At 37.8% G+C, this 16,669-nt stretch overlaps 1 protein-coding gene across 1 annotated transcript in view; it reads left to right on the top strand.

The window, feature by feature from the left end:
• Cand1 (Cullin-associated and neddylation-dissociated 1) overlaps positions 1-16,669 on the top strand; it is a 414,848-nt gene that overhangs the window by 240,765 nt on the left and 157,414 nt on the right. The window contains exon 20 of the mRNA XM_090392833.1: positions 2,346-2,460. Within this exon, the coding sequence (XP_090248959.1) occupies positions 2,346-2,460 (115 nt within the window). The remainder of the gene's footprint in view (positions 1-2,345; positions 2,461-16,669) is intronic.

Genomic DNA, 16,669 nt, shown 5'->3' with positions numbered 1-16,669 from the left:
TGTGTGAAAAAGATTCAAAAAGTAATCTCATTGGAAGAAAAACTTGAAATAATAAAGAAAAATGAATAAGGCAAGTCCAGAGCAAAGATAGGACAAGAACACAAAAATGTGTGAATCAACTATAAGAGCAATTTTAAGCAAAGCTGCTGAATTCAAAGAGAAAGGTAAGGCTGCTTCAAGTTCATCATTCTTGCACTTGAAATCAAAGTATTATAATGATTGAATTAGAGAGACTTCTTTCTACATGGATCGAAGATTGTAATCAAAAATGGATCCATCTAAGCACTGACCTAATAATCAAAAAAATTTAAGTCTCTTTGCAACCTTGAAAGAAACGGCTATCAATGGTAGAAAAGAAGAATTCCACACTAGTGCTGGGTGGTTTGAGTATTTCAAAAAGAGAATAGCCTACATAATGTTTAATCACAGGTGAAGCTGCAAGTGTAGATAAGGAGGTGGTTGCAAATTGTCCAGAGATTTTGAAGAAAATTGTGGAAGAAACGGGCTATTGTGACCAACAAATATGGTTATAAAGTCAGAAAGGCGAATGAAATTACTGCTAGCAATATGCAAGCCTTTTAGAAGCACATTCTTCCACATTGTACAAATGATTTTAGAGGCTTTTCAGAATCTGAGTTAATTAAATCTCATTCTGAGAAATTGAGTGATTCCTACCTGCTAAATTTATATACACAGAGGGAAGATCCTGAAGAATATGAAGAAAATTTAATTACTGACAAGCCCGAAGAGATTTCACAGAAGCAGTTAAAAATATTTTTCGTACAATTGAAGTTTTTAAGCAGCAATGCTTAGAGGTATACCATCAGTTGTATGAAAAAAAAGAAACAGAATGCCTGCCAAACTATGTTAGCTCCATTCTTTGTTAAGAAGTAGAATAACAAATTTATATTCCGAATATGTTTTATTATCTTTCAGATTCATGGTTTTCCTCTAACTAGGCCCTGAAATATACCCTAATTCTTTTATAAAAAAAAAAATGTAGGGGTCAAAAAAGAAATTTGAACAATGCATTATACTTTTTCCCATAGGTTATTTTTCATCATGCTTGCACTTGAAATCAACAAGAATGCATTAGGCACATTAATCAAGGGATTGCTGTATAACCAAGTGGAAAAACTTCCAACAGTTCTCTCTTATTCCATATAAATTTATTCAGTTGACTTCCTACCATATCAGCTTTGTTGATTCTGCTATCTATTTCCATATTCAATTTACCACCTTCACTAAAAATTGTGCCTAAGTAGCTGAAATGTTTTACTTTTTCTATAGGTTCTCCATTCACAATGCAGTTAATATTTTCAATGTTTCTGCCTATTTTCATTGTCTTTGTCGTTTTAATGCTGACCTTCATACGATATCTATTACAACAGTTATTCAATTTAGTCAAGGAATCTTGCAGACTAGTAGCAGATTTATTTAGAAGTATAACATCATCCGCATAAAGCAAAGAGCTGAGATTAACATCTCCAATTTTGATATCAGGTTTAATACCACTTTCCTTCATAATGTGATCCATATAGATAATACATAACAGAGGGGACAATGTACATCCATCCTTGTCTGACACAGATTTAACATTAAACCATCTTCCTGTACTTCAATTCTAACTACTGACTTAGAACTCAAATAAAGACTAAGTATTGCTTGATATAATGCCCCATTGACACCACACAACTGTACAGCTGTAGTGTTTTGAATAGCTTTTCTCTTGGCACTTCGTCATATGCCTTTTGAAGATCTACAAAACTTAAATACAGATCTTTGTTATATTCCCATGATTTCTCAACTATTTGTCTTAAGGTGAAAATGGTCTAAAGTTCAGGTCTAATGTTGATGTTTTCTCCCTGACTTGAATCATTTGTGGTTCTACTTTACTATAGGTAGCTTGAACAACTTGTACTGCCTGAGATCATCATAAAAATGTTGTATCTAATCACATATTTCATTTAATAATCATAAGATAATTTAAAGCAAATCACATTTCTTGCTCCATTAATTTTCAAACAGCTCAGATTGTCTTATGATGATTGAAGTGTTAGTATAAAAAACATATCTTCAAAAATTAAAATTCGTGAGATGTGAGGTACAAATTAAGAAATTCAAAAAAAGGGAGCAGAGTGAATCAACATGTAATCAGCCTAAAATTGAAATAAAAACAAAATTAAATCACTGAATTCAATGTAGGGCATTTTTCCTCTGATTATTGAGTATTTTTTACATTAAGAAGCAATGTTACAAGTGATATTTTTTTTATCATTCTAACAAAAATTGTTTTGTCACTGTTTTCAATTAGGATAATTTCTAATTATTCAATTTGCTTCTAGCTTACAATGAGCCTATTGACCTCCATATCTAGAATTCGACAACAATCGCTGCTCAATGTCACTGATGCTATCTTGCCAGAAATATTGGTGCTAATCCGCTCTCCATTATTGCAAGGTCAGTAGAATTAAAACATTTCAAAATCCTTCTGTAAATTTGACTTAACTAATGAGTTTATATTATTATTGCTTATTTTAATCTTAGGATTGATTCAGGGGTGGTGGGGGCATTACTGTTATAAATAGCATAAAAGTTGCTTTATTAAGTCTCTTTCAAGAGATATAGTTTGAAATAGTTATTATTTTTATTTATTTTTATGTGTAGTCCCACCCATGAAAGGTTATTATAATCCTATAGTACTTTTTTTATACTGTTTTTTGCCATTTTCATCAGTTTTATATATTTTTTATTTATCTTTAGATAGTCCAGAAACCTACTCTACAGAACAAACATGGAACTTTTTCAAGCCACTTCAGGTCTTCAACAAGCAGGATGGTGATCTCACACCGGGCAATGAAATTCATTTCCCACCTAAAGACAATCACAACCATCCATTGCTGCATCTGGATTAGAACCTGTGACCTGTTGGTTGGAGAGTGGGTATGCTAACCACTAGGCCAACCAGGCCAGCTTATTTGCAATACCTTTGAAATTTACATATAGACCAAAGCTGGCTTTTTTTTTTAAGTGAGTTTACTTGTTTTGTTTAGCAGCAAAATAGCATTAATCATTTCTTCTGTTTCTTTTCTTCAAGGATTAGGCATTTGCCTGTTCTGTCTTCCTCTTTCCCTTTGGTCGATATCTATCCACCTCTTTTGGTAGCTGATATCTTTCTATCCTAGATAGATGTTCCTTCCATCTCTCTCTATATTCCTTGATTTTCAGGGAATATAGAGAATATAGAGATGTTCAACCCTGTAATCATTTATCTGTAAATATCTAGTTCTTTTCTGATGTCAATTTTGTGATCTTTTAGCATGTTAAAATGTATGGTTCAGATAATATAAATTAGAGCGTTAGTATCAGTTGTGTGCAACTTCCAGAGCAGCTGAAAGGTAGTAATTTTTAAATATATATCCATAAGCTATCATGTATGATGTAAATGGAAAAAAAAAATCACAATATTAGTATCTTCTTTGTAAAACAGTTTCATAATTAGTATAATATGGTTGATACCGAGTGATAATAACAAATAAATTATTTTAATTTATTAAATGAAAAATGATTTTAGACACATAATTGAACATGATAAAGGTCAAATGCACTTAGTGATATTTGAAACCTAACCATGCTCACGATATCAGGTTTTTTGCAGTGTAGCAAAATAACATCGCAGGCTAGTGAAATGCAGCATATAGCCTTTGCTAGCTAAGCCAACCCTGCCTTTTTTTTTGTGTTGCAACTGTTTGCAAAAACTGCATGCATTTTTAGAATGGAATTTTTGCATTGAAATTTCCTTTCTGAGTATTATTATTATTCAGGCCTCCATGGAGTCAAAAGACTCATCGTGGGAGTTCCTCCTAGGAAACACAGTCTATCATACCACTCCTTAAAATTATTGACCATTCTCGCTCTCACCACTATCAGGCAATGCATTCCATGGTTCAACCACCCTCCATGCAAAGAAACCACTCCTCGCCCTCTTGCTCACAGTTTCCTTTCATAACTTCCAGGGAATGGCCCCTTGTCATCACTCCTTCCTGCTGTTCAACCAAGTAAAGAACTCCCCAGTGTCAACCCTGTAACCACCTCTCAACAGCTTAAAAGTATCAATCATATCACCTCTCCTTCTTCTATCCACCAAACTCTGCAGTCCCTCAACTGATCCTTATAATTAACATTGTACAGTCCTGAAACCATCTTTGTTATCCGCCTTTGTACCTTTTCCACAGTTAATTTATCCCCTTCAAATCCTGGGGACCAAATCTGAGAACAATAGTTTAAGTGTGGTCTGATCAGGGTCTTCTGTTGTATCATTCCATTGTATCATATTCAAAGAGTTATCATTCTGTTGTATTATACAACGGAATGATAACTCTTTTATCTCTGCAGGTCAGCATCCTTCTCATTATTGCGGCAATCCTCTGTGTTACCTTCACCACCATTGCAATATATCCCCTGAATTTCAAGTTTCTATCAATCATCAACTCCAGATTTCTTGTCCCCCCCTACTTCCTCCAGTCTAGCTCCGACAGAGTATGCAGCATCCCATCGATGTGTCCCAAACCTCAAGACCTTACATTTTGCTGCATTAAACCGATACCCCCGTTCATTTGCCCATCTGTCTAGCTTATTCAAATCCTCTTGCAGGGCTACCACATTTGCACTATTATTAATAACCCTTCCCAGCTTCACATCATCCGCAAACAACTGAATATCCCCCTGCAATCCACTGACAATGTCGTACACCCCTTGAGGGTACATGTCAGGAATTTGATGATGATGAACAATATAGGTACCAGTACTGAGCCTTGTGGGACCCCACTTGTAACCCTCTGCCTCCTTGAAACTGCCTCACCATACACAACTCTCTGATACTTATCAGACAGCCAATCCTGAATCCAGTTGACCAACCTGACATCTAAACCCATGTGCTGCAACTTAAATATCAGCTTATCATGTGGCACCCTGTCAAATGCCTTCGCTAAATCCAAGAAAATCGCAGTATATGCTTTTCCCTCATCTACTGCTCCTGTAACTTTATTATAAAAGGCTAGCATATTACTAAAACAAGAGCGCCCTTTCACAAATCCATGTTGACTCTCACAGATACATTACCCTCATCTGCCCAATGCTGTATACAGTCCCTAACTAATTTCTCCAAGATCTTAACAACTACTGATGACACACAAACTGGCCTATAATTAGACACTTCCAGTCTGCTTCCACCTTATGCAATGGCACTATCTTACCTTCCTTGATTTCCTGGGGCACCTTTCTCGTAGCCAGACTTTCATTGAAAAGCCAGGTCAAAGGAGCTGTCAGTTCTTTAGCACATTCTCTCAAAACTTTTGGTGAAATACCATCCAGTTCCACAGTAAAGCGGTGGAGCACGTTCTCCTCCTGCACCTCTAAACCCCGAACCTGCCCTGTCCCTCTAGTATTCAAATTTACTCCTCCAGGATGAAATACTCCAATAAAGTGTTCATTAAACAATTCCACTGTGTCCTCTGTATCAGTCACTCTATTCCTATTTTTATCCCACAATGTCATTCTTCCACAATCATTTCTCCTCCTACTGGCCACATAGCTAAAAAATTCCCTAGGATTTTCTTTGGATCTTAGGGCCAATCTCTTCTCATATTCCAGTTTTGCCTTCCTTACCATACTAGTCACTCTCCTGGCCTCTGTCTTATATTCTTCATGCATCTTCTCTTCACCTGTCTTCTTATATCTCTTCCATAGTCTCTTTTTCGCATGCAGTTCCTGTTTGTTATTGTTTGCCATCCACTTTACTCCAAATTATGTCCTCTTCTTCACTCGTGGAATACAACTTACTATTGCTGGTAACAAATATTCCTTCACAATTTACCAAGCACTAATGATATCCCGTCCCTCCATGAAACTTCTCCAAGTTGACATCTAAGACTATTATAATCTCCTGCCTTATAATTCCACAGACATTCCCATCTCTTTGATACTCCTGCAGGTCTATTCATCTTCCAAGTCAAAACCACATGGTCACTCTCCAACTGGTATGAGAGATGTCATCTCAGTTATTATCAACTCTTCTGATGCTATGACCAAATCCAAAACTCTTAAAACCTCTTGTTCCCTCTATTACATGTTGCCTAAGATATTTGTCCCTCAAGAATTCTAGAAATTCCATTCCCTTATTGCTACATGCTTCCTCTCCCCAATTTATACTGCAGTAGTGAAAATCTCCCATAACAATCATTCTTCTTGCACTTGCCAAGCTCAACTGTCTAAACATCTCCTGGTCCCCACCCTCTGTGCTCCTTGGTTTGTAGCAACGCCTCACTAAACATCCTGTCTTGCCCACCTCTACCTCACACCATATGCTTTCAAAATCATTAGTGTCACTGCGTTCCAAAGCCTCCATTCTTAGAGGACATAAGTCACTTATCATAAGCAGTACTCCACCACCACACTTTCCTTTCCTATCCTGCTGAAAAATGCTGTACCCTGCTACTTTTATTCCTGTTATCATATACTCTTTTGTCAACCATGTCTCAGTGATCCCAATAATCTTTGGCTAGGCTGATGCTATCAGCGCCACCAATTCCTCTCCTTTATTCTGGATACTCCTGGCATTAGTATAAAGCATAAAAATGCCACTGTTTCTATACCCAGCATTATCCCCTCTAGACTCCACTGGGCTCATCATTACCTGATGTCATCCCCCTTCTCCCAAGTATCCATTCCCACAAGAGGCCACCCCCTGCTACCATCCACCCTGGGCATTCTAGTTTCCCTGCATTGACACACCGACTCGTTCAGAATGGCAATCTCACCAGACACCAATTCCTCTTTCACATGCAATTCCTTTCTGTCCTCAAACACCCTCCAAGCATCCACATATTCCAATCCTCTCTGACACATTATTATGTTATTCAATATTACTGCTCTTCTGCTCAGCTCGTCACTGTCATACCTAGGCAACATGCACACTATCTTTCCTCTCTGTGTCTTCTTTCGTACAACCTCAAGCAAGAATCTCATATCTCTCGCTGCCCAATTTACATTACCTCTCAAGTCATTTGTTCCTACCATCACAATCATCTCATCCATCCTTTCACCCCCTCTTAATTTGCCATAGCCACACTTTCTATCATTCCTCCAGGCAAACATTCCTCATGAATTCTATCTTGAACACCATGGATCATTGAGTCCCCATACATTACACCTCTTACCACCCTGTTCCTCGATTGCTCAAATGAATCCCTCACTCTCTCTCCTCTAACACTTTCTCTCTGTGTTCCCCTACTTACCTGCCTTCCTGACATCACTCTATTCCCTCTCTCATATTGTTTCCATTCTCATTCCTTCTCTCCTACCGTTTCCATTCTCTCTTCTGCTGTTCCTATTCTCTCCTCTTATCTCTCTCTCATTCCCTCTCTTCCACTTATCCTATTCTCTCCTCTTCTAACATTCACATAACTCTCTCTCATTCCCTCTCTTCTACTGTTCCTATTCTCTCCTCTTCTATCATTCCCTCTCTTCTATTGTTCCTATTCTCCCCTCTTCTATCATTTTCTCTCTTCCACTTATCCTATTTTCTCCTCTTCTAACATTCACACAACTCTCTCCCATTCTCTCTCCTCTTCTACCATTCCCATAACTCTTTCTCATTCCCTCTTCTACTGTTCCTTTTCTCTCCTCCTCTATCATTCCCATAACTCTCTCTCACTCCTGCTCTGATTCGCCTTGCATTCATCTTTTCCATTCACCTAATCTCATCGTTAACACTTCTCGTCTCATTCCCTAGACATTCCACCTGCTCTTTCAGCTCATTTATCTCTCTCTCTGCAAGTCAGCCACTCATATTTGCCATCCTCCCATTTGAGACCATCTCCGAAAACTTCACAATCCTTCAACCTTTCCATACTCCCCACTCCCATTATTTTATTCATATTTCTCTCTCCATTCTCTCCCTCTATCATACCACTCATCTTTCTACGTGGAGAATCCCCTACCTCTGACTCAACAAGGTCAGTTATAGTCATCTCTAACTCACTAAGTTCCTCCAATTGCCTGCATTTTGTACATATATGTATTTCCTCTTTTCTCACCTGCCACATACACAACCACCGAGACACATACATTCCACAAGTCCCGCATGCTACAAAATCCCATATGATATCACACAAAATGGAGTCCTTAAATGGGGGAGGACTTGGCGATATGCCATTTGCAATTTTAACTGCTGCTGCCACCATTATTCAAAATAGTGTCGAGGAACTATTACAACTAAATGCTAAATAAGTATAAGGGATTATAACTATATAAGTAAAAGTACAAACAAATATAAACAAAACATTTAAGTATACTAAATATTAATAAAATAAAACTAAATAATGAAAACTTATTTAAGAGGGAGATGTTAAATCCCATTTTATTTTATAGCCGGGTACGAAACTGGTCTGGGTAGTGACCTCTTCTCATAATGTAAAACAATATATATATATATATATATATATATATATATATATATATATATATATACATCTCTTAGGAGCTGGGTTTTTACATTATGAAAGAATATTAAAGTTAGTGAGGGAGCTTGCTTCACCTTTGCATGGAGTTGCCCTGGTGTATCCAAGTGATCATTTACACTTGTTTCTACTGATAGTTTTTTTGGCATTGAAACTCTATGGATGTCGATGGATTTCGACCCGAGTTTCGTACCCGGCTATAAAATAAAACGGGATTTAACATCTCCCTCTTAATTAACAAATTCGCCGGTAAAATAGCCTTTTGGCTTATTATCTTTGTAATGAAAACTTATGTTATCTTCATTTTCTCTTCCACCGTCATGCATCCGATTCCGACCCTGTCTTCTTGGTAACCAAAATACACAATATAGCGACAACAGCTAACTTCAAAAACAACCACTGAAGGACACTCGTATTCCAGAAAAACAACGTAGCACAAATTTCGACAGAAGTCAGACTATTCCGGACTATTATTATACATTTAGACAGTTTACATGTATAGAAAAAATGTAGGATGTATTAAAACTCCAATATATTTCATCCAATGTTACATGGACATTATCAAGGAGAAACAAGATCATTTAACTAACTACATGCAAAACATGTCACATAGCATGTGCTTATTAGCTCATGTCTCAATCACAACTGACTTGACAGGATAATGCAATATTAGACTTCATAAGAACAAATTGAATAGTTTCTATAACTAAGTTCCTTTAATTCACACAAAAACACAAGAAAATAAGTAATACTAATTATTTAAAGCTGTATATTTCAGCCTGAATATTACTTGCCATCATCAGTGGCAGTGATAGTTAATTAAGATAGAATGCAATCAGTGGATTAAAAGAACCTCTCATGGCACAGGTATCTCTTAACTGTACATAAGAATTAAATAACCTAATCATTATTTTAAAAAGAAATGAATAGTTAATGGCAACATTTCCCAGAACTTTGAAATTGACATACATTTGGAGTAATTAAAGTTCAGACAATGTTCGTGTTTCAAGGAAGATGATCAAATTTTGAAGTTTGTTGGAATGAAGAAGTTTGGTCTGGTTTCATAGAACACTGTGCCTAGTGTTAATGCCATGGGAAGCAATGCCAGACTTGTCAGATTCTAAAAATTTAATGTAGTACTGATGTTCTTGGATTCTAATCTTAGCAGAATGTCCAGTCTATTAACCAAGTCAACATGAACAGGGCACTTGGTAGACACCTGACAAGAAGAGAGCTGGTAATTTGGTAGAAAAAAAAATGTTATATATACATGCAAAGAATCCATGCTATTTGTTTTGATGTTACTTTAAGGTAGGGTATGGAAATTCTTTTCCCATTAAGTTGTAGCCTAGCTGAGTGATAACTGTTGATAATTTTCTGGATGGTAGTTTCATTATAACCATTTAATCATCAGAGTGATTTTTATTTTATTTAATTCATCTAACAGAGAAATTTGCAGAACAGTAAGCTTTGTGCTTAAGATTTTTGATAATGCTTGTCTGCAATGGATGATAGTGCAAAGATGAATGGATGTATTTGCCAGTAAAGGAAGGTTTTGTATAAACTAAGAATTCAGTACTACCTGTAGGAATATGGATTATTAAGGTATCCAAAAAAGGGAAGATTGCTGTCGGATTCAAGTGCAGTAGTGAATTGGATATTGAAGTACAAGGAGTTTACTTTATCCAGAAAGTGTAGTAATTCTTTCTCTGATTGGGACCAAACTGAAGATATCCACAAATCAAAGCCAGATATGAGATTGAGAGAAAATGATACTGAAGAGTTGGTTTTCTGGTTATTCCATAAAATAACCAGCCAAAGCTGGTGAGATAGAACTTCCCATTTGCGTTTCCTTCCATCTGTTTGTACAGCTTATTCTGCCATGCAACATAGCTGGTTGATGGTGAATTTAAACAGGTTAACAATGTCCTCAGAGAAATCACATAAAAATTAAACAGTCTTGAAGTGGTATATTGGTGAATAAGGAAACTACATCAGTGTAAACCATTATTTTATTATCCAGCAGATAAAGATCTCTTTAATTTTGTCTTTGAAGACAATGCTGTTTTTAATGTAAGAGCTAGTGTGGACAATGAGATTTCAAAGAACGTTAGGTGTTTAACAAGAAAGTAACTGGGAGGGCCAAGCCAAGTCTACTATAGGGTGTAATGGATAGCCAACTTTATGGACCTAGGGAAGACCACTGAGATGTAGGATGAGCATAACGAATTTATTTCTCAACAGTGGTAGCATCCCATGATTGTGCATGTCCAATAATTTATTTTATTTATTTATTCGAGTCCAGATTGGTTCTCTGCTGAATACACTGTAGGTTGATCTCTTCCTGAGTAAGATATTAAGTTTATGATTATACTATGTGATATCCACTATAACAGTGGCATTACGCCTTTGTGATGACAGTACTAGTGTGTAAGGGACAAAGAGCTTGTACTTCTGAGAAGGGCGTGTTCAGAGGAGGTTGTGCTTTTGTATAAGGTCTGGGCAGCTTCAAACTGTGATGCATGCATAACTCTTTCGTGCCTTTCCATAGCTACCATAATATCCAAGTAAGGTATCCATCAAGGAGACAAGGCAAAATCCAGAATCCTTCACTAAAATATTCATTGCTGGTGAATGGTCTGTTTGTCAAATTTATTACCCAGTTGTCATGGATAGAGATAGGTAGCAGTTGAGCGATGCAATGGTTTCTTTGTTCTACTACTTCAAACAACATGTGAATCATTTTGTGTTTGTAATTTAAATGTACCCATTTGGCTGATTTTCTCAGCCAAATGGGCTCTAGGCATATCTGTATGTTATGCACAAGGACTTGCATTGGCTGATATGAAAGTAGAGTAAATCTTTATGGTGATAAGCTCAAAGTATTCACAGTGGTCTTGAGTTCTTCAGTTCCTTTAGATCTATTGTTGTACTGTCATTTGGGATGTAAAATTTGCTAAACATCACATTAAATAGTGGTAAAATTATTACTATTATTACGGGCAACTCCAGGGAGTCATTGGACTCATCGAGGGAAGCCCCAAATCATATTCATCACAACTATTTGACATTCATACAGTATCTATCATACCTCGCCTTAAACTCATTCACTGTCACAGCATCCACCACAGACTCAGGGAGCGCATTCCACTCATTCACTACTCTAAAAGTAAAGAACCCAGCTCTAACACCTTTACTAACCACACTTTTGCCCAGTTTCCATGGATGTCCCCTAGTCCTCCCACAACCAGCCCTGTACTTAAAAATATCTTCTGAATTAATTTTATAGAAACCCTTCAGTAATTTGAATGTCTCAATCATATCTCCCCTCCTCCGCCTATCAACCAATTTTTGCAACCCACAAATCCTCAACCTGTTCTCATACGGTTCATTCCACAGACCTGCTATCATCTTGGTCACTCGCCTCTGGATCCTCTCCACCTCCTCCCCATCAAGAAGAAACCTAGGTGACCAAATCTGAGCACAGTAGTCTAGATGGGGTCTTATCAAGGCTCGATACAGAGGAACAATAACCTGCTTGTATCTGCTTGTCATTGTATTCTTCAGCAACCAAGTGATTTGATGAGCTGTTTTGGTCACTTTTGCAATGTGTCCCCTAAATTTCAATTCCTTATCTACCAACACTCCTAAATCTCGTGCCTCGTCAATTTCCTGGAGCACGGTTCCACCAATGCAGTAAACTGCCGCCAATCTTTTCACCCCAAAATGCATAACCTTACATTTTGCCACATTAAACTGACATCCATTCTCCTTAGCCCAGACCTCCAATCTATCCAAATCATCCTACAAAATTTTGACGTCATCTGCATTCACTATTGCCCTACCCAACTTCGCATCATCCGCAAACAAATGAACTGTTCCTCTCAGATCATTTCCTATATCATTTATGAACAAATTAAACAGCAGTGGTCCAAGAACAGATCCTTGTGGCACACCACTAGTCACAGGCCGTCTTGTGGACTCTACTCCCGAGTAAACCACTCTCTGATATCTCTCCGTCAACCACCCTCCTATCCATCTCACCAACCCTATGTCCATTCCCATATGCTGCAATTTACTGATTAGAATTCCATGTGGAATCCTGTCAAAGGCCTTGGCAAGGTCCAGTAGAATCACCGTAAACCCATTACCCTTATCCAGTTCAGCCGTCACTGTGTTATAATACGTGAGCAAGTTACTGAGGCATGACCTACCCTTCACAAAACCATGCTGTCCCCGATACAGTATCCCATTTTCTTCTATCCAATCTTGTATTTTCCTCTTGACTATTTTCTCTAAGACCTTGACAATGATTCCTGATATGCTAATCGGTTGGTAATTTACTACAGCAGTCTTGGAACCACCTTTATGCAGTGAAACTATTTTCCCCTCTTACCACCCGCTCGGGACTAACCCTGACCCGAAACTCAAATTAAACAAAATGGTCAAGGGTACTGACAATTCTTTAGCTGCTTCTCGTACAACACGAGCTGGTATACCATCCAATCCCACAGATGTATTGACATTGAGGTTATGCAATAGACTACTCACCTCCACTTCATTAACCACAATTCCCGTATAATCTACTGGTTTATTCGTTTCTGCAATGTCACCACCTGGATGATATACTTTTGCAAAGTGCTCACTCAGTAACTCAACTATCTCAACTGATTCAGTTACCTCCCTACCATCGGCATTCTTTAAAATCAATCTGCCATGTACATTTTTCCTTTTACTTGCTACATATCTAAAAAACTGTTTAGGATTCTCTTTAGCCTGCATGGCCAATGTTCTTTCGTAATCCTTTTTTGCTTTTCTTACCACACTCGTCACCCTTCTGGCCTGTGCTTTATACCGTTCATGTGCCTGCCGGTCACCCTTCTCCTTAAATTCCCTCCATAGTTGTTTCTTTTTTTGCAACTCAAGCTTAATGGTGTTATTCATCCATTTAACCCCTACTTGATTTATTATACGGACTCTAGGTATACAGTCAGCCATTGCTTCATGCAAGCACTTCTTAACTACCTCCCATGCACTATCAACTTCTAGTCCTTGCAGTTGTACATGCCATGGCACTGAACCAATCAAACTCCTAAGCTTGTCATACTTTCCAGCCCGATAATTCCACATGTACCCTGTCTTAATTGAAAATTCTACACCTTTAGCCACCTCCCAAGTTAAGACCCTATGATCACTCTCACCGATTGGTGGCAATGTGGTCATATTTGTTACAGCCAAATCCTCAGATGTAATTACTAGGTCAAGCACTCTCTGACCCCTAGTATTTTCCATTACATGCTATCGCAGATAGTTATCCCTTAATAACCGCATAAAATCCAGTTCCTTCCTCCCGTATGTCCTCTCCTCACTCCAATCAATGCGACCATAGTTGAAATCTCCCATAATAATCACCCTCCTTCCACCCATTTCTTCTATTTGCTTGTGTATACTGTCACCCGCATCTTTTCCATCACCTGGTCTATAGCAGCACCCAATTGTATATTTAGTTCTGCTAGCCACAATCTCACACCAAATGGCCTCAAATGTGCTCTTTTCTCTATCCTGCAATTCAACTTCTATTCTCCTTGGCTGGAGCTCATCAGCTATCATCAACAATACTCCTCCCCCCATTTTATTCACTCTGTCATTCCTGAACACACTATACCCATCACATTCAATCCCACTAGTTATATCATCTACAGTCAGCCATGTTTCACTAATACCTATAACCTGTGGTCTGGAAGTGCCAACCATGGCCAAAAACTCTTCCTTCTTGTTCCTAATACTCCTAGTATTAGTGTACATGAATTTAAGACCCCCCATTAGCCCCAACCCTACCTTGATGCCTTATATTAACTATCCCACTCAGATTTGTTGTCCTTATTTGCTCTGGCATATTATATTCATTCTTACATTCAACTGCCTCCATAAGGACTGTATCTCTACTCCCCCCCCCCCCCTAACAAATCTAGTTTCCCTGAATTTGCACATCCACTACATTCAGCAACACTTTCTCAAGTCTTCTTACACCGTATCCATTCAAATGCAAGCCATCCATCTTATATAGATCCTTTCGCCCATCAAACTCACTCCACACATCCATAAATTCCACACCACTCATCATACATAACCCACGCATAAAGTCATTCGCAGTTATAGCCCTCCTTTTAAACATTTCACTGTCATACCGTGGCAAAAGACTCATCATTCTAACTCTCTCACTCTTTTCTTTTGCTACCTCAAACAATTCATTCAGGTCGTCTATCATTTCCATTTTATCTCCTTTCAAATCATTCGTACCTGCCACAACAATCATTTCTTTCACCCTTTCCTTTTGCTCTCTAATAGACGCAGTTACGTCCTTTATGGTCGCACCAGGTTGGTACGATTTTGTCAAATCCTCTACTAACACACCTCGTACTAACGAGTCTCCATACAGCACTCTATCCTTCATTTTGTTCATGTTCACATTCATACGTCTATTTTTCCTGTCATACCTTTTATTATTGGTTGGTTCATTCAGTCTACTTTTGTTCATGCACTCTAGCTGCTGTTTTGCTCTTTCTATTGCACTATTCAACAACGCGATCTCATTCAATGCATCTATCTCATCTTTTTTGTTCTCTGAGAAACCATTTATACTATCATTCACACTTTCTACATTCACACTCTCACAATTTTCATGTACAACCTTACCGTTTCTTGTCATATCCCTATTTCCTTCATTCTGAAGGTTGACAAAAATATCACACTCACGATCCGAAATACTCTTCAATTCCTCATTCTCCCTACATTTTCTACACACATTCAATCCTTTATTATCATCTAACCACACTCCGACCGCACTCCGCAAAGCGTACATTTCACAGCTAGTACACTGACTCATTTCTTTTATGCTACCGTTCTTTGATAACGATGGCGAACCTTCATTACTGGCCGCCATTTTCCTTCGCACAGGTGCCGTACTTATCTGTGACGTGTTTTGTCAAATTATACCCTAATCTTTAATAATTATTCAATTAATAAATAAGAGGGAAAAAAGTACAAACATCAGAACATTTAAGTACTAAATATAATTAAATAAAATGAAATATAACTAAATACAGTAACTTAGCTTCGTTTTGTCTTTCACCGTTACGCGTTCGATTCAGACGGTACCAAAATATATTCAAATAAAATTAGGGAGTAAAAAAATCTAAGCAGCATAATCCAGGGTGCCACTGCTGTAAATTGCCTCTATACTTGGTAAGTTACAAGTTACGATTGAAGGCAGTACAGGAAGAGGATTTGATGCAAAATCAAGTGTAATACATGGTTGCACAATCATTTCTGTTATTCATCAGTGTTCATATGGTTCACATCATGAAAGAAAGCAGTCTTCAGGGCTCTTTGAACAACTACAGTAGCAAATTTTGCCATCCTTACTGGCCAAATGGTTAGCATACTTGTGTCCTAGTCAGCAGGCTGTCGGTTTGAAGCCTGCTGTTAGCATGGATATTCGTGAATGTCTGTGGGTGAAATGAAATAAACATTCCAGTGAGAGACCACTTCCCCACTTATTGAAGTTCTCAAGTGGCTTGAAAAAATCCCATGTTTGGTCTCTATAGCAGGATTTTCAGTTACATAAATACAAAATAAATAAATTAATTAAATAAAAATAACCTTTTGGCCCACTTGCAGTACTAATACACTACAGGTTTACAGCCTTTCACGGGTAGGAGTTGTGTGTATGTTATACACTGGTTTCCATAAATTAAGGAACGGAGAGAAAAATAACTCAAAAATACTCATAACTCAAACTGAATTTTTATGCAATTCAGCACAATGCAGTATATGAGATGTGAAAAAGCACCCATAAAAATTGTAAATAATATAGTTTAATTCAGAAACAAATGGGCACATGAAGACAATGGTCAAAAAACAAGAGGTCAAAATGAGATTGTCAGAGTGCCTCAATAAGGAATATGGTCATCCCTCACAACAATACATCACACACAAGAATATTTCATACTGTTTATAATGTCCAGGAACTCAGTAATACCAACCATTGCTTTTGCTAAATTCCTCGAGGTTTTGAGGGATTGGATGGGGGGGGGTAGTGAGAGTAGCAACATGCCTACCTAGAGCATCCCAGGCATGCTCAATAGGAT

Source organism: Typopeltis vanoorti, chromosome 5, assembly GCF_054136105.1.
Source record: "Typopeltis vanoorti isolate ZY-2024b chromosome 5, IOZ_Tvanoo_1.0, whole genome shotgun sequence".
NCBI lineage: Eukaryota > Metazoa > Arthropoda > Arachnida > Uropygi > Thelyphonidae > Typopeltis > Typopeltis vanoorti.
Note: the sequence above shows the minus strand (reverse complement) of the source record. Positions and strands in the feature narration are given on the sequence as shown.